General features: G+C 39.7%; 3 protein-coding genes across 3 annotated transcripts; all 3 read right to left on the bottom strand.

Moving 5' to 3' along the window:
- Window positions 1–306: 306 nt before the first annotated feature.
- Window positions 307–3,728, bottom strand: LOC147795773 (uncharacterized). The gene is made up of 8 exons (XM_087131470.1): window positions 2,570–3,728; window positions 2,413–2,475; window positions 2,098–2,317; window positions 1,627–1,689; window positions 1,259–1,375; window positions 999–1,061; window positions 684–746; window positions 307–320 (listed from the first exon to the last, which is right to left on the bottom strand). The coding sequence occupies exons 1-8, from the start codon at window positions 2,873–2,875 to the stop codon at window positions 307–309; spliced, it is 909 nt and encodes a 302-aa protein (XP_086987596.1). The 5' UTR covers window positions 2,876–3,728.
- Window positions 3,729–4,813: 1,085 nt separating this feature from the next.
- LOC147795772 (membrane frizzled-related protein-like) lies at window positions 4,814–8,730 on the bottom strand. Its single transcript, XM_087131469.1, has 10 exons — window positions 8,649–8,730; window positions 8,502–8,564; window positions 7,611–7,955; window positions 7,163–7,288; window positions 6,331–6,678; window positions 6,013–6,138; window positions 5,669–5,785; window positions 5,437–5,478; window positions 5,108–5,170; window positions 4,814–5,013 (listed from the first exon to the last, which is right to left on the bottom strand). Exons 1-10 carry the CDS (start codon window positions 8,728–8,730, stop codon window positions 4,814–4,816), a joined length of 1,512 nt encoding a protein of 503 aa, XP_086987595.1.
- A 113-nt stretch (window positions 8,731–8,843) lies between these two features.
- Window positions 8,844–16,251, bottom strand: LOC147795771 (membrane frizzled-related protein-like). The gene is made up of 12 exons (XM_087131468.1): window positions 15,873–16,251; window positions 13,391–13,432; window positions 13,159–13,200; window positions 12,518–12,559; window positions 11,623–11,967; window positions 11,175–11,300; window positions 10,343–10,690; window positions 10,025–10,150; window positions 9,681–9,797; window positions 9,449–9,490; window positions 9,120–9,182; window positions 8,844–9,025 (listed from the first exon to the last, which is right to left on the bottom strand). Exons 1-12 carry the CDS (start codon window positions 15,949–15,951, stop codon window positions 8,844–8,846), a joined length of 1,554 nt encoding a protein of 517 aa, XP_086987594.1. The 5' UTR covers window positions 15,952–16,251.
- Between the last annotated feature and the right edge of the window lie 569 nt (window positions 16,252–16,820).

Below are 16,820 nucleotides of genomic sequence, written 5' to 3'. Positions count from 1 at the left end.
CCCTCACTACAATGCAACAATGCATCAAGCATCGACAAAGAAACATTGTGCTTACCTTGAGGTGTGACTTCTCCTTGAGTGGTACTTTGCTGATCAACAACAGGAGTAGACGGAGAACCTTCGAGAAAAAGAATCATCGCAACCAATGTTTGTGTTACCCTCACTACAATGCAACAATGCACCAAGCATCGACCAAGAAACATTGTGCTTACCTTGAGGTGTGACTTCTCCTTGAGCTGTACTTTGCTGATCAACAACCGCTGTAGACGGGGAATCTTCGAGAAAAAGAATCATCACAACCAATGTTTATGTTACCCTCACTACAATGCAACAATGTATCAAGCATCGACCAAAAAACATTGTGCTTACCTTGAGGTGTGACTTCTCCTTGAGTGGTACTTTGCTGATCAACAACAGGAGTAGACGGAGAACCTTCGAGAAAAAGAATCATCACAACCAATGTTTATGTTACCCTCACTACAATGCAACAATGTATCAAGCATCGACCAAAAAACATTGTGCTTACCTTGAGGTGTGACTTCTCCTTGAGTGGTACTTTGCTGATCAACAACAGGAGTAGACGGAAAACCTTTGAGAAAAAGAATCATCACAACCAATGTTTGTGTTACCCTCACTACAATGCAACAATGCATCAAGCATCGACAAAGAAACATTGTGCTTACCTTGAGGTGTGCCTTGTCCTTGAGCTGTACTTTGCTGATCAACAACAGGAGTAGACGGAGAACCTTTGAGAAAAAATAATCGTCACAACCAATGTTTGTGTTACCCTCACTACAATGCAACAATGCACCAAGCATCGACCAAGAAACATTGTGCTTACCTTGAGGTGTGACTTCTCCTTGAGTCGTACTTTGCTGATCAACAGCAGGGGTAGACGGAGAACCTTCGAGAAAAAGAATCATCACAACCAATGTTTCTGTTACCCTCACTACAGTGCAACAATGCATCAAGCATCGACAAAGAAACATTGTGCTTACCTTGAGGTGTGACTTCTCCTTGAGTGGTACTTTGATGATCAACAACAGGAGTAGCCAGGGCATCTTCGAGAAAAAGAATCATCACAACCAATGTTTGTGTTACCCTCACTACAATGCAACAATGCACCAAGCATCGACCAAGAAACATTGTGCTTACCTTGAGGTGTGACTTCTCCTTGAGTCGTACTTTGCTGATCAACAACAGGGGTAGACGGGGAATCTTCGAGAAAAAGAATCATCACAACCAATGTTTATGTTACCCTCACTACAATGCAACAATGTATCAAGCATCGACCAAGAAACATTGTGCTTACCTTGAGGTGTGACTTCTCCTTGAGTGGTACTTTGCTGATCAACAACAGGGGTAGACGGAGAACCTTTGAGAAAAAATAATCGTCACAACCAATGTTTGTGTTACCTTCACTACAGTGCAACAATGCACCAAGCATCGACAAAGAAACATTGTGCTTACCTTTTGTTGTGACTTCTCCTTGAGTGGTACTTTGCTGATCAACAACAGGAGTAGACGGAGAACCTTCGAGAAAAAGAATCATCACAACCAATGTTTATTAATCCTTCTCATAATGCAACAATGTGATATGTACCGACTAAGAAACATTATGCTTACCTTTTGTTGTGACCTCTCCTTGAGTGGTACTTTGCTGATCAACAACAGGAATAGACGGGGAATCTTCGAGAAAAAGAATCATCACAACCAATGTTTGTGTTACCCTCACTACAATGCAACAATGCATCAAGCATTGACAAAGAAACATTGTGCTTACCTTGAGGTGTGACTTGTCCTTGAGTGGTACTTTGCTGATGAACAACAGGAGTAGACGGGGAATCTTCGAGAAAAAGAATCATCACAACCAATGTTTATGTTGCACTCACTACAATGCAACAAAGCACCAAGCATCGACCAAGAAACATTGTACTTACCTTTTGTTGTGACTTCTCCTTGGGTGGTACTTTGCTGATCAACAACAGAAGTAGACGGAGAACCTTCGAGAAAAAGAATCATCACAACCAATGTTTGTGTTACCCTCACTACAATGCAACAATGCATCAAGCATCGACAAAGAAACATTGTGCTTACCTTGAGGTGTGACTTCTCCTTGAGTCGTACTTTGCTGATCAACAACAGGAGTAGACGGAGAACCTTCGAGAAAAAGAATCATCACAACCAATGTTTGTGTTACCCTCACTACAATGCAACAATGCATCAAGCATCGACAAAGAAACATTGTGCTTACCTTGAGGTGTGACTTCTCCTTGAGTCGTACTTTGCTGATCAACAACATGGGTAGACAGAGAACCTTCAAGAAAAAATAATCGTCATAACGAATGTTTATGTTGCACTCACTACAATGCAACAATGCACCAAGCATCGACCAAGAAACATTGTGCTTACCTTGAGGTGTGATTTCTCCTTGAGGGGTACTTTGCTGATCAACAACAGGAGTAGACGGAGAACCTTCGAGAAAAAGAATCATCACAACCAATGTTTGTGTTACCCTCAATACAGTGCAATAATGCACCAAGCGTCAACCAAGAAATATTATGCTTACCTTTTGTTGTGACTTCTCCTTGAGTGGTACTTTGATGATCAACAACAGGAGTAGACGGAGAACCTTCGAGAAAAAATAATCGTCACAACGAATGCTTATGTTGCACTCACTACAATGCAACAATGCACCAAGTACCGACAAAGAAACATTGTGCTTACCTTGAGGTGTGACTTCTCCTTGAGTGGTACTTTGCTGATCAACAACAGGAGTAGACAGAGAACCTTCGAGAAAAAGAATCATCACAACCAATGTTTGTGTTACCCTCACTACAATGCAACAATGCATCAAGCATCGACAAAGAAACATTGTGCTTACCTTGAGGTGTGACTTCTCCTTGAGTGGTACTTTGCTGATCAACAACAGGAATAGACGGGGAATCTTCGAGAAAAATAATCATCACAACCAATGTTTGTGTTACCCTCACTACAATGCAACAATGTATCAAGCATCGACCAAGAAACATTGTGCTTACCTTGAGGTGTGACTTCTCCTTGAGTGGTACTTTGCTGACCAACAACAGGGGTAGACGGAGAACCTTCAAGAAAACCAATCATCACAACAAATATTTATTATGCCTGCTTACAGTGCAACAATGTGATATGTATCATTTATTGACTAAGAAACATTGTGCTTACCTTTTGTTGTGACTTCTCCTTGAGTTGTACTTTGCTGATCAACAACAGGAATAGACGGGGAATCTTCGAGAAAAATAATCATCACAACCAATGTTTGTGTTACCCTCACTACAATGCAACAATGTATCAAGCATCGACCAAGAAACATTGTGCTTACCTTGAGGTGTGACTTCTCCTTGAGTGGTACTTTGCTGATCAACAACAGCTGTAGACGGGGAATCTTCGAGAAAAAATAATCGTCACAACGAATGTTTGTGTTACCCTCACTACAATGCATCAAGCATCGACAAAGAAACATTGTGCTTACCTTGAGATGTGACTTCTCCTTGAGTGGTACTTTGCTGATCAACAACAGGAGTAGACGGAGAACCTTTGAGAAAAAGAATCATCACAACCAATGTTTGTGTTACCCTCACTACAATGCAACAATGTATCAAGCATCGACCAAGAAACATTGTGCTTACCTTGAGGTGTGACTTCTCCTTGAGTGGTACTTTGCTGATCAACAACAGCTGTAGACGGAGAACCTTCGAGAAAAAGAATCATCACAACCAATGTTTGTGTTACCCTTACTACAATGCAACAATATATCAAGTATTTGACAAAGAAACATTAAGCTTACCTTGAGGTGTGCCTTGTCCTTGAGCTGTACTTTGTTGATCAACAACAGGGGTAGACGGAGAACCTTCAAAAAAACCAATCATGACAACAAATATTTATTATGCCTGCTCACAATGCAACAATGTGATATGTATCACTTATTGACTAAGAAACATTGTGCTTACCTTTTGTTGTGACTTCTCCTTGAGTGGTACTTTGCTGATCAACAACAGGAGTAGACAGGGAATCTTCGAGAAAAAGAATCATCACAACGAATGTTTGTGTTACCCTCACTACAGTGCAACAATGCACCAAGCATCGACCAAGAAACATTATGCTTACCTTGAGGTGTGACTTCTCCTTGAGTGGTACTTTGCTGATCAACAACAGGGGTAGACGGAGAACCTTCGAGAAAAAAAATCATCACAACCAATGTTTGTGTTACCCTCACTACAGTGCAACAATGCATCAAGCATCGACAAAGAAACATTGTGCTTACCTTGAGGTGTGACTTCTCCTTGAGTGGTACTTTGCTGATCAACAACAGCTGTAGACGGGGAATCTTCGAGAAAAATAATCATCACAACCAATGTTTGTGTTACCCTCACTACAGTGCAATAATGCACCAAGCATCGACCAAGAAACATTGTGCTTACCTTGAGGTGTGACTTCTCCTTGAGTGGTAATTTGCTGATCAACAGCAGGAGTAGACGGAGAACCTTCGAGAAAAAATAATCGTCACAACCAATGTTTGTGTTACCCTCACTACAATGCAACAATGCACCAAGCATCGACAAAGAAACATTCTGCTTACCTTGAGGTGTGACTTCTCCTTGAGTGGTACTTTGCTGATCAACAACAGGAGTAGACGGAGAACCTTCGAGAAAAAGAATCATCACAACCAATGTTTATGTTACCCTCACTACAGTGCAACAATGCATCAAGCATCGACCAAGAAACATTGTGCTTACCTTGAGGTGTGACTTCTCCTTGAGTGGTACTTTGCTGATCAACAACAGAAGTAGACGGAGAACCTTTGAGAAAAAGAATCATCACAACCAATGTTTATGTTACCCTCACTACAGTGCAATAATGCATCAAGCATCGACAAAGAAACATTGTGCTTACCTTGAGGTGTGCCTTGTCCTTGAGGTGTGCCTTGTCCTTGAGTGGTACTTTGCTGATCAACAACAGGGGTAGACGGAGAACCTTCGAGAAAAAGAATCATCACAACGAATGTTTATGTTGCACTCACTACAATGCAACAATGTATCAAGCATCGACAAAGAAACATTGTGCTTACCTTGAGGTGTGACTTCTCCTTGAGTGGTACTTTGCTGATCAACAACAGCTGTAGACGGGGAATCTTCGAGAAAAAATAATCGTCACAACGAATGTTTATGTTGCACTCACTACACTGCAACAATGCACTAAGCATCGACCAAGAAACATTGTGCTTACCTTGAGGTTCTGTAACAAAATTAGAGAACGCCACAGTCCTTAGAAGTATTTTCAATTGATAAGTCAATTGAAGTTTTAACATACATTCATTACCCTTTAATTTTTGGAAAGTAATGAAAACACATTGTTCATGTGATATGGACTGGAAAATATTAAAGTTGGAAAACTAACCTGGGTTGGTGAAATTCTGTGGCGCTTCGGTTGTCCAATTATCTGACAAAGCCAACAAAAGTTAGTAACAAAATCAATTCATATTTTCGACAACAATTTCATTTAGAATGGGTCTTTGCTACTCCACTGATCTCCATCACTTGAAACGGCAAACAGGAATTAACAAAAGATGGGCTACTGTAATAAAGCACGCTTCACAAAATATTTCGAATCAATCATCGTATCCCATTACCGCAGTAGAGTTCATCACTTCCGTCAGGGCAGTCCCAATATCCATTACACCACCAGGAAGTAGGAATAGATGTTCCATTGTAACAGTAGGTAACGTTTGGACTATTCGTGGCAGGTTCTGTAACAATAGGAGAACATTATATTTTGATTTTTAAATCTAAACTGGCTTTTGGGGTTCAAGGGATTTCAATCATAAAGGAAGTCACTGTTATTCCTGAAAATGTGTATTTGAACCTACTTCTGCAGTGGATCGTAGTTAGCTTGAGATGATTGAGAAAATTAATATTGTCCTGTAATATGAAGAACACATAAGATATGAAAATGTCAAGGTATCAACGTTATTACCAAAACTGCTGCAGTTGACTTCATCACTTCCATTGATACAGTCTGTCTGATAATCACACCGCCAAGAACCACTGATGCATACAGAATGTCCACAGTCAAACTCATTTCCTCCACAAGGCGGATTGTCTGAAATAAAAAACAGTTTAATTATATACTTTATCGACACTGTGATAAGCTGAAAGGATGGGCAATACCAATACGCCATAGTGTTGGTGTTTGCTTTGTAGAAACAAGAAAAGGATGAAATCAAGAAGTTATTTAATTCAGGTTATACTGAAAAACCTCTTCACTAACGAACCTCTTGAAATATAGACTCACCCGTTGATGGAATGCATGAAGCCCACAACGAAAACCCGCTGTAAGTCACACTTCCGTCTGACGTGAATCTCAGCCACATTTGATCTCCAGAGGAGATCAGATCAGGTGCTTCTTTTCCTCCGTGCCAAACGAAAAACTCGCCGCTGGCAATATTGCCACCATCACCAGCCCGGAAATAATCATAGTTTCGCTCAGTTTTAAAGCTGGAGAAGGTGACACGAACCCTCTGTCCCTCTTCACACTGGATGATCCAAGCCCTGACGACGTTGTTGGGATAGTTGCTTGGATAGGAAGGTGAAGTTATCTCAACACTGTCGTTTCCATTGACGATATAGAAGATGCTTTCCGCTGAAGAAGAAAGTTTTCAGAAGACTTAATAATTAGGTGAGTGCACGAAATGCATCAAAATACATTCTTATGACATGCTCAAATCGACCGTCATCCATCATTATCCGTTCAACAGCTCGGTGCAACAGCGTATTTAATTACACCTACATGTATGTCAGATTCATGTTGAGCCACGTCAAGCTTTACAATACATTTAACTTAATTAAAAGGTTTACTACTTTCCAGCCTGATGGAAATCCATATTTAGGACTAAAAGCACCTGAATTTGATATCCAGAGTAAAACAAGTGTCTCAACCCATCTGAGGGTTTGGGGTTCAAGGGATTTCAATCATAAAGGAAGTCACTGTCATCCCTGAAAATGTGTATTTGAACCTGCCTCTGGAGTGGATCGTAGCTCGCTTAAGATGATTGTGAAAATTAATATTGTCCTGTAATATGAAGAACACATAAGATATGAAAATGTCAATGTATCAACGTTATTACCATGACTGCTGCAATTGACTTCATCGCTTCCATTAATACAGTCTGTCTGAGAATCACACCGCCAAGAACCATCGATGCATACAGAATGTCCACAATCAAACTCATTCCCTCCACAAATCAGATTCTCTGAAATAAAAGACAGTTGAATAATATTAGACATGTAATGGTTTGAGTCAAGTAGAATCTCCTTTGTGTCTGAGTGTACAGACAGTTTGGGGTCAGATGTTGACCTGTATAGGTACTATACAGCCATATTTTGTGTATGCAATTGTAACTGTATACATGTTATCAACACTGTAATAATCGGAAGCATTGGGCAAAATCAATACAGAGTAGTTTGGGTGTTAGCTTTGTGGAAACAAAGAAAAGGATGAAACCAAGAAGTTGTATAATTCAGGTTATATTGAAAAACTTCCTTGCTCATCAACCCGTTGAATTTAAGACTCACCAGGTGATTGAATGCAGAAAGCCCACAACGAAAACCCGCTGTAAGTCACACTTCCGTCTGACGTGAATCTCAGCCACATTTCATTTCCAGAAGAGATCAGATCAGGTGCTTGTTTAAATCCGTGCCAAACGAAAAACTGGCCGCTGGCAATATCGCCACCATCACCAGCCCGGAAATAATCATAGTTTCGCTCAGTTTTAAAGCTGGAGAAGGTGACACGAACCCTCTGTCCCTCTTCACACTGGATGATCCAAGTCCTGACGACGTTGTTGGGATAGTTGCTTGGATAGGAAGGTGAAGTTATCTCAACACTGTCGTTTCCATTGATGATGTGGACGATGTTTTCTGCAGTAAGAGAGATTTCTTAAGGTTGGACAGTCGGTTGAATGCGTACAATGTACCAAATTCCCTCAAAGTTTTTCAATCGATTGCCATCAGTCGATCCGTATTCATGCAACACAGTACCACAGTTTAACATGATCTAAACTAATAGTACAGATTAATTTGAACTCATCACTTGAAACTGAATTGGTCTCAGATGAGGGAGGCCAAATTTCGCCATCTCTAGTAGTAACAGTATGACTCTTGAGTCTGTTGTAAATTGTATCTACATCTATCTCTCACCTTTGAATCAATTTGGTAGAGGCATAAAACAATGGTGATTAGATCGAACGATTGAAGATCGACTTTTTTTTTTGCATTTTTGACGGGGGTAAATCCTGTTTTAGGAGAGCAAACACAATCCTGAGCAATCCTTGACTTTTATTTTATTCCATTTTGTTCCTAGTCAGATAAATAACTCTGAAATTCTTCCAAATGTTTCAAAATGCATTTACTTTTCAGGTTGAATCAATAATGCACCAAGCATCGACCAAGAAACATTGTGCTTACCTTGAGGTGTGACTTCTCCTTGAGTGGTACTTTCCTGATCAACAACAGGAGTAGACGGAGAACCTTCGAGAAAAAGAATCATCACAACAAATGTTTGTGTTACCTTCACTATAATAACTATAATTGACTAAGAAACATTGTGCTTACCTTTTGTTGTGACTTCTCCTTGAGTTGTACTTTGATGATCAACAACAGGAGTAGACGGGGAATCTTCGAGAAAAAGAATCATCACAACCAATGTTTGTGTTACCCTCACTACAATGCAACAATGTATCAAGCATCGACCAAGAAACATTGTGCTTACCTTGAGGTGTGACTTCTCCTTGAGTGGTACTTTGCTGATCAGCAACAGAAGTAGACGGAGAACCTTCGAGAAAAATAATCATCACAACCAATGTTTGTGTTACCCTCACTACAGTGCAATAATGCACCAAGCATCGACAAAGAAACATTATGCTTACCTTTTGTTGTGACTTCTCCTTGAGTGGTAATTTGCTGATCAACAACAGAAGTAGACGGAGAACCTTCGAGAAAAGAAATCATCACAACCAATGTTTGTGTTACCCTCACTTCAGTGCAATAATGCACTAAGCATCGACCAAGAAACATTATGCTTACCTTGAGGTGTGACTTCTCCTTGAGTGGTACTTTGCTGATCAACAACAGCTGTAGACGGGGAATCTTCGAGAAAAAATAATCGTCACAACGAATGTTTATGTTGCACTCACTACACTGCAACAATGCACTAAGCATCGACCAAGAAACATTGTGCTTACCTTGAGGTTCTGTAACAAAATTAGAGAACGCCACAGTCCTTAGAAGTATTTTCAATTGATAAGTCAATTGAAGTTTTAACATACATTCATTACCCTTTAATTTTTGGAAAGTAATGAAAACACATTGTTCATGTGATATGGACTGGAAAATATTAAAGTTGGAAAACTAACCTGGGTTGGTGAAATTCTGTGGCGCTTCGGTTGTCCAATTATCTGACAAAGCCAACAAAAGTTAGTAACAAAATCAATTCATATTTTCGACAACAATTTCATTTAGAATGGGTCTTTGCTACTCCACTGATCTCCATCACTTGAAACGGCAAACAGGAATTAACAAAAGATGGGCTACTGTAATAAAGCACGCTTCACAAAATATTTCGAATCAATCATCGTATCCCATTACCGCAGTAGAGTTCATCACTTCCGTCAGGGCAGTCCCAATATCCATTACACCACCAGGAAGTAGGAATAGATGTTCCATTGTAACAGTAGGTAACGTTTGGACTATTCGTGGCAGGTTCTGTAACAATAGGAGAACATTATATTTTGATTTTTAAATCTAAACTGGCTTTTGGGGTTCAAGGGATTTCAATCATAAAGGAAGTCACTGTTATTCCTGAAAATGTGTATTTGAACCTACTTCTGCAGTGGATCGTAGTTAGCTTGAGATGATTGAGAAAATTAATATTGTCCTGTAATATGAAGAACACATAAGATATGAAAATGTCAAGGTATCAACGTTATTACCAAAACTGCTGCAGTTGACTTCATCACTTCCATTGATACAGTCTGTCTGATAATCACACCGCCAAGAACCACTGATGCATACAGAATGTCCACAGTCAAACTCATTTCCTCCACAAGGCGGATTGTCTGAAATAAAAAACAGTTTAATTATATACTTTATCGACACTGTGATAAGCTGAAAGGATGGGCAATACCAATACGCCATAGTGTTGGTGTTTGCTTTGTAGAAACAAGAAAAGGATGAAATCAAGAAGTTATTTAATTCAGGTTATACTGAAAAACCTTTTCACTAACGAACCTCTTGAAATATAGACTCACCCGTTGATGGAATGCATGAAGCCCACAACGAAAACCCGCTGTAAGTCACACTTCCGTCTGACGTGAATCTCAGCCACATTTGATCTCCAGAGGAGATCAGATTAGGTGCTTCTTTTCCTCCGTGCCAAACGAAAAACTCGCCGCTGGCAATATTGCCACCATCACCAGCCCGGAAGTAATCATAGTTTCGCTCAGTTTTAAAGCTGGAGAAGGTGACACGAACCCTCTGTCCCTCTTCACACTGGATGATCCAAGCCCTGACGACGTTGTTGGGATAGTTGCTTGGATAGGAAGGTGAAGTTATCTCAACACTGTCGTTTCCATTGACGATATAGAAGATGCTTTCCGCTGAAGAAGAAAGTTTTCAGAAGACTTAATAATTAGGTGAGTGCACGAAATGCATCAAAATACATTCTTATGACATGCTCAAATCGACCGTCATCCATCATTATCCGTTCAACAGCTCGGTGCAACAGCGTATTTAATTACACCTACATGTATGTCAGATTCATGTTGAGCCACGTCAAGCTTTACAATACATTTAACTTAATTAAAAGGTTTACTACTTTCCAGCCTGATGGAAATCCATATTTAGGACTAAAAGCACCTGAATTTGATATCCAGAGTAAAACAAGTGTCTCAACCCATCTGAGGGTTTGGGGTTCAAGGGATTTCAATCATAAAGGAAGTCACTGTCATCCCTGAAAATGTGTATTTGAACCTGCCTCTGGAGTGGATCGTAGCTCGCTTAAGATGATTGTGAAAATTAATATTGTCCTGTAATATGAAGAACACATAAGATATGAAAATGTCAATGTATCAACGTTATTACCAGGATTACTGCAATTGGCTTCATCGCTTCCATTGATACAGTCTGTCTGATAATCACATCGCCAAGATCCATTAATGCATACAGAATGTCCACAATCAAACTCATTCCCTCCACAAATCAGATTCTCTGAAATAAAAGACAGTTGAATTATATTAGACATGTAATGGTTTGAGTCAAGTAGAATCTCCTTTGTGTCTGAGTGTACAGACAGTTTGGGGTCAGATGTTGACCTGTATAGGTACTATACAGCCATATTTTGTGTATGCAATTGTAACTGTATACATGTTATCAACACTGTAATAATCGGAAGCATTGGGCAAAATCAATACAGAGTAGTTTGGGTGTTAGCTTTGTGGAAACAAAAAAAAGGATGAAACCAAGAAGTTGTATAATTCAGGTTATATTGAAAAACTTCCTTGCTCATCAACCCGTTGAATTTAAGACTCACCAGGTGATTGAATGCAGAAAGCCCACAACGAAAACCCGCTGTAAGTCACACTTCCGTCTGACGTGAATCTCAGCCACATTTCATTTCCAGAAGAGATCAGATCAGGTGCTTGTTTAAATCCGTGCCAAACGAAAAACTGGCCGCTGGCAATATCGCCACCATCACCAGCCCGGAAATAATCATAGTTTCGCTCAGTTTTAAAGCTGGAGAAGGTGACACGAACCCTCTGTCCCTCTTCACACTGGATGATCCAAGTCCTGACGACGTTGTTGGGATAGTTGCTTGGATAGGAAGGTGAAGTTATCTCAACACTGTCGTTTCCATTGATGATGTGGACGATGTTTTCTGCAGTAAGAGAGATTTCTTAAGGTTGGACAGTCGGTTGAATGCGTACAATGTACCAAATTCCCTCAATGTTTTTCAATCGATTGCCATCAGTCGACCCGTATTCATGCAACACAGTACCACAGTTTAACATGATCGAAACTAATAGTACAGATTAATTTGAACTCATCACTTGAAACTGAATTGATCTCAGATGAGGGAGGCCAAATTTCGCCATCTCTAGTAGTAACAGTATGACTCTTGAGTCTGTTGTAAATTGTATCTACATCTATCTCTCACCTTTGAATCAATTTGGTAGAGGCATAAAACAATGGTGATTAGATCGAACGATTGAAGATCGACTTTTTTTTGCATTTTTGACGGGGGTAAATCCTGTTTTAGGAGAGCAAACACAATCCCGAGCAATCCTTGACTTTTATTTTATTCCATTTTGTTCCTAGTCAGATAAATAACTCTGAAATTCTTCCAAATGTTTCAAAATGCATTTACTTTTCAGGTTGAATTATATTTGTATTAAGTCTCCAAGGAAAATCACAATTCTGAAACCGACCTGGATTGGTGAACTCCTGTGGCGTTTGGGTTGCCCACCAACCTGTTATAGAAGTTTCAAGACGTTTCCAGAATTTAATTAAACTAGCATCTAATTCTACGATACTCTTTACTGGAGTAATTCGAAGAAGGCAAAATAGACGTTAATGTTATGAAAAACAGCGAGAAGATTGAGAACCAAACCAAATGTTTTTAAATTTAACCAAATTAATCGTGCTTTATTACCGCATAGTAGCTTCCATCGTTGCATTTTCAATATCCGTCACCACCAGGAATTAGGAACGTACGTGCAATCACCACAGATGAAATTGTTCCCATCATAAGTAAGGGTTTCCATGACAAATGCCGTCAACGTAAAATTTGACTCCTTTCACTGGTAGTTTATAGGCTCTTCCATTATGCTTATGGGGTTAATGTTTAAAACAAATCCAAGGGGGTAATTTGGTCTCTTTTGAAGTAATCATTTAAGATAAGGTAGTGTAACAGTCTCTTTAATTTTCCGAGAGCCAATGATTCTGTTCCACATGAGAGTTTCAGACGATAAATATTAAGATATTTCGGAACCCTTTTAATATCTTTTAGATCGATTAGAAGTCTACATTTACTCATAGATTGTAACCTGTAATCAAATGTTAAGCTAACCTGAGGTTGTGGACTCTTGTGGCGTTTCGATGGTCGACCAATCTGTCCAAATGGGTCAAAAATGATAATGTTTCTTTTCATTCAAATTTAAGGATACCATGTATTCAAGAAAAAAAGGTCAAAAAGAGAAGGGTATGAAGTTTGACTAAAAATGCCCCCAATACCCCATGAATCCATTGGAAGAGCACGTGTCGTTTAAATGTTTAAATTTCAAAACTTTTGAACTTCCAACCTTGGCTGGTGACTTCCTGAGGTGTTTCGGTCGTCCACCAACCTGTTCATAAATAGGTAAGGGATAATGTTTCATTAATTTAAGTTAGCGAGAGTGTAACTGAAATAAGAACCACCCAGGAAAATTTAATCCTTCGGGCGTACCCCCCCCAACTGCTGTAGAGAGCTTAATGAATGAAAAATTTGACCAGTCAACATATTACTCAAAAAGGAGTTCCATCAATGGGATCGCTTACTTCTGGCAAATGGCGCTCTTCTGAGGCAAAAAACATCCACTGCGCCATCTGATATTAAATACATGCCAATTTTCAATCGTTTTATATATCTGCTTTAAATTTCATTTCCGCTGCTTGAAGAAGCCATTAAAATCATGTAAATGCTCAATGAAAGGGAAGTTATTGGAGTTTGTATGGAATAAACACAACTGCTATATAATTAGCGTAGGCCTATGATTTGGCCCACTACATTATGGAACGAAGTGGCAACAGACTTACTGGAAACCAAATCTGAGCAATTAGACAAGCCATGAACTTATAGAGCGACAAATGGCCAAAGGCAGAGTTTGAGTAATTGTTACTACAACAAAAGCATATAGAATCAGTAGGGGGGATTTTTGGATCGAACTCTCTCCCTGGTTGGCACTAACCAAATAATAACTATTAGAAGGTTTGACAATCGAACCTATTCTAAAAAGGGAAAGAAAAGAACTGGCTGAATGAAATTTGCTGAAGTTCTGTTGTCAATGTCGTTTTCCGTATCCATAACAAACTGACATTGGGACTAAGAACGGTTGGCAGGCTTTTTATATCAACTGACAATGGCGGGTTCTGTTATTGTATTTGTTAATTCGTGCACGTTATGGTCAAAAGCTTAACCTAGGTGAAGGTCTGCTATTTCTGTGCAGTTTCGTTAATGCATTACCTTGTTGAAACTAAGAAGTGAACCATAACCTAAAAGCTGTTTTAAGTTTTCTGATACTGTCAAAAAAACACAAGTATTAAAATATGATTTTATTACAGCTATGGTTTACAGCAGAATTTGGGACGTTGAATACCGCAAGATGAATATTATCAAATCGGCAGGATATGAGGAATTGATAAAGCTCTTCCAACAGCAATATGGAACTTTTAGGGCCAAGAGGACTTACGGTGGTTGAAATTAGACAAATTTTTGTCCAAAATAAAAATCACAATACATACTGTTGCAGCCTTCATTCAGATTGGTGCCTTTTTCTAGAACAGTATATAAGAAGTGAAAACTATCAAGGAGAAAATGATGCGTACTGCTTCGTGTTCATTTGATTTATTTTTACAGATTCAGTGGATTGTCATCAATCGGGCAGATACGGAACCCTGTGCGCGCCCATAACCCTTTTCAAGTCTAGTCTCACATTTCATTTCGGATGGTTTTCTGTAAAGAAATTATGAACTTCTCAAATGTGGAAGTTACAATTCTAGCATGAACTTATCGAAGGATATAAACAGTGACACATCCCGGATTTGCCGGGGGGAGCTCGGCCTCAAAAGTAAAAACAACACATTGATGTTAAGCCCCCTCCTCCGTTGCACTACAGCTTACTGGAATCTTCAGCTGCATCCGAGCTACGGTAGTATATAGCTATATATATAATTGCATATTTATCCTCGTTTTTCACAAAGTTAAAACAAATACAACTTCATGTGGGTGGGGATCGAGTCTCGAAATTGTGGCCACTTTAGGTTTGGTCACTTTTTCTTGTGATCTTATAAGTACAGTTGTTTTTGTTAATAAAACTAGACCAACAGATTAAAATGACAAATGAACTAAATTTCCTCTCTCCGTAGGATACTTAGGCTCTATTTTTATTTTATAAAAACTCAAGATATTTATGCTTACTTGTCATAACTTACTAATATTATCATATAAATATACCGTACATACATTTATCACTGGCAATTAGAAGAGGCATCGTGAGTATTCCTTTTGCCTTGCTTTTATCTTTCATTCTGGGCCCTATATTATTGATTGGAACTTGACTTTATGTCAGGTAGTGAAGTGTAGACTCTCAGTCAAAAAGGTTGATCATTTCGTACAAGCTTCGTCTAGTACAGTGACACTGTCGGGCATTTTAAATCAGCTTTTTTGTATGCAAGAACATTATTTTCCTTTTAATCTCGTGCTTTATGGGAGGTGATGGAAAAACTAGCCGGGGACTAAGGGTTTGCTTGTCGACGCCGGGTATCGGATGGACTCCCCCCCCCCAAAAAAAGAGAAAATTCTCAGGCCTATGTAGATACAAAAGTCTATATGTATCCGATCTAATAATTTAGCTCAATCGGTCAACGTTTTTCTTGGCATATGGAACTAATGAGAATATCAGCTAGGTTTCACGGGGTTTTAAATCGAGATCACAGGCAAACACCGACACCCAGAGTCAATACAAAATGGACAATAAATGAGCGGCTGTAATTTGATGATTAAATTTAATACGAACTGGCTTTTACCTGGAGGAACTTGGGTCCTTGCAGTGAAAAAGTCAGACATCATACACAAGAGAAGCGTTTGGAGCTTCGTTAGTCGCATGATGCCTCTCGTGAATATCTGCAAGATGAGTTATAGTTAATCTCTGATGTTTGTGATCATTTTTCCAGCGTTGCGTGTGTAAAGCTCAACCTCAACCGTAGCTCCACAGATCAGCAACTAGCAAGAATACCGCTTGTGGATGACTGAGGCTAGACGCCGATTGAGCAATGCCTTCCTCTCCACTATGTCACATCCAGTGAGGTTTCGTTTTCATAGAAAACATCCGCCGACGGTTTGTGCGACAACAAAAGGCCAGACGTGCTGCATAATTTTTTTGGTATCATTTGATTTAACACCCTCGTGTAGATTGCCTAGGAGCGCGTCCCGGCCCCACGTTTGTTCACTGCGTTTCTATGGTGAACAGTCAACAAGAGAGGCTAAGGGAAATCCCCTTCTTGTTATCCCCCCCCCCCCACGGGGTCATACGTTGTATTCTATTTTTTACGGATCAAGGCTGATTAAAGGCTGAACGAGCCTGTCATTGAGATTCTCTTTATCTTGTCATGAATCCTTTTGGAGCCTAAATCGCGTTTGTACAAAGTGCGGTACTGAACCTTTGGTAGCCTTACACGCATAATATAGACACCGCCGCTCTGACTTTTTTGGTGGCACATTACAGGGGGCCTAGAGGGATTGCACTTCGTGTTTTGGTTCCCTGCATGCCATGCTTGACTGAGTACCGACTGCCAGGGTTCTACGGACTGCACAGCTGTAGCCTAGGGTGTATATCACGTGGTACATGGATTGTTGTGAAAATGAATACAAGAACACTTTTAAGTTGCATACATTAAAAAAAATGAAAACCACTTTGACCGGGGCTCGGTCCATGTGTGCACTCTGCCTGGCTGGGTTTTCAGAACTAATTCTGC

Source organism: Acanthaster planci, linkage group LG21 (genome assembly GCF_054643075.1).
Source record: "Acanthaster planci isolate LZ-2023a linkage group LG21, COTS_SCS, whole genome shotgun sequence".
In the NCBI taxonomy this organism is placed as follows: domain Eukaryota; kingdom Metazoa; phylum Echinodermata; class Asteroidea; order Valvatida; family Acanthasteridae; genus Acanthaster; species Acanthaster planci.
This window is presented reverse-complemented; position numbering and strand designations above follow the sequence as displayed.

What these genes read in the sequence shown, in the direction of transcription:
- LOC147795773 (XM_087131470.1), bottom strand. Translation starts at nt 2,875, where the DNA reads ATGTTTCTTTGTCGATGCTTGATGCATTGTTGCATTGTAGTGAGGGTA. An exon ending in AGGAGAAGTCACACCTCAAG is followed by an intron (nt 1,690 to 2,097) that starts GTAAGCACAATG and finishes TTTTTCTCGAAG; the next exon opens with ATTCCCCGTCTATTCCTGTT. An exon ending in AGGAGAGGTCACAACAAAAG is followed by an intron (nt 1,376 to 1,626) that starts GTAAGCATAATG and finishes TTTTTCTCAAAG; the next exon opens with GTTCTCCGTCTACCCCTGTT.
- LOC147795771 (XM_087131468.1), bottom strand. Translation starts at nt 15,951, where the DNA reads ATGCGACTAACGAAGCTCCAAACGCTTCTCTTGTGTATGATGTCTGAC. An exon ending in AAGTGATGAACTCTACTGCG is followed by an intron (nt 9,491 to 9,680) that starts GTAATGGGATAC and finishes TGGCTTTGTCAG; the next exon opens with ATAATTGGACAACCGAAGCG. An exon ending in ACAGAATTTCACCAACCCAG is followed by an intron (nt 9,183 to 9,448) that starts GTTAGTTTTCCA and finishes TTTTTCTCGAAG; the next exon opens with ATTCCCCGTCTACAGCTGTT.
- LOC147795772 (XM_087131469.1), bottom strand. Translation starts at nt 8,730, where the DNA reads ATGATTCTTTTTCTCGAAGATTCCCCGTCTACTCCTGTTGTTGATCAT. An exon ending in AGGAGAAGTCACACCTCAAG is followed by an intron (nt 7,956 to 8,501) that starts GTAAGCACAATG and finishes CTCTTACTGCAG; the next exon opens with AAAACATCGTCCACATCATC. An exon ending in TTCATGCATTCCATCAACGG is followed by an intron (nt 6,139 to 6,330) that starts GTGAGTCTATAT and finishes TTTTTATTTCAG; the next exon opens with ACAATCCGCCTTGTGGAGGA.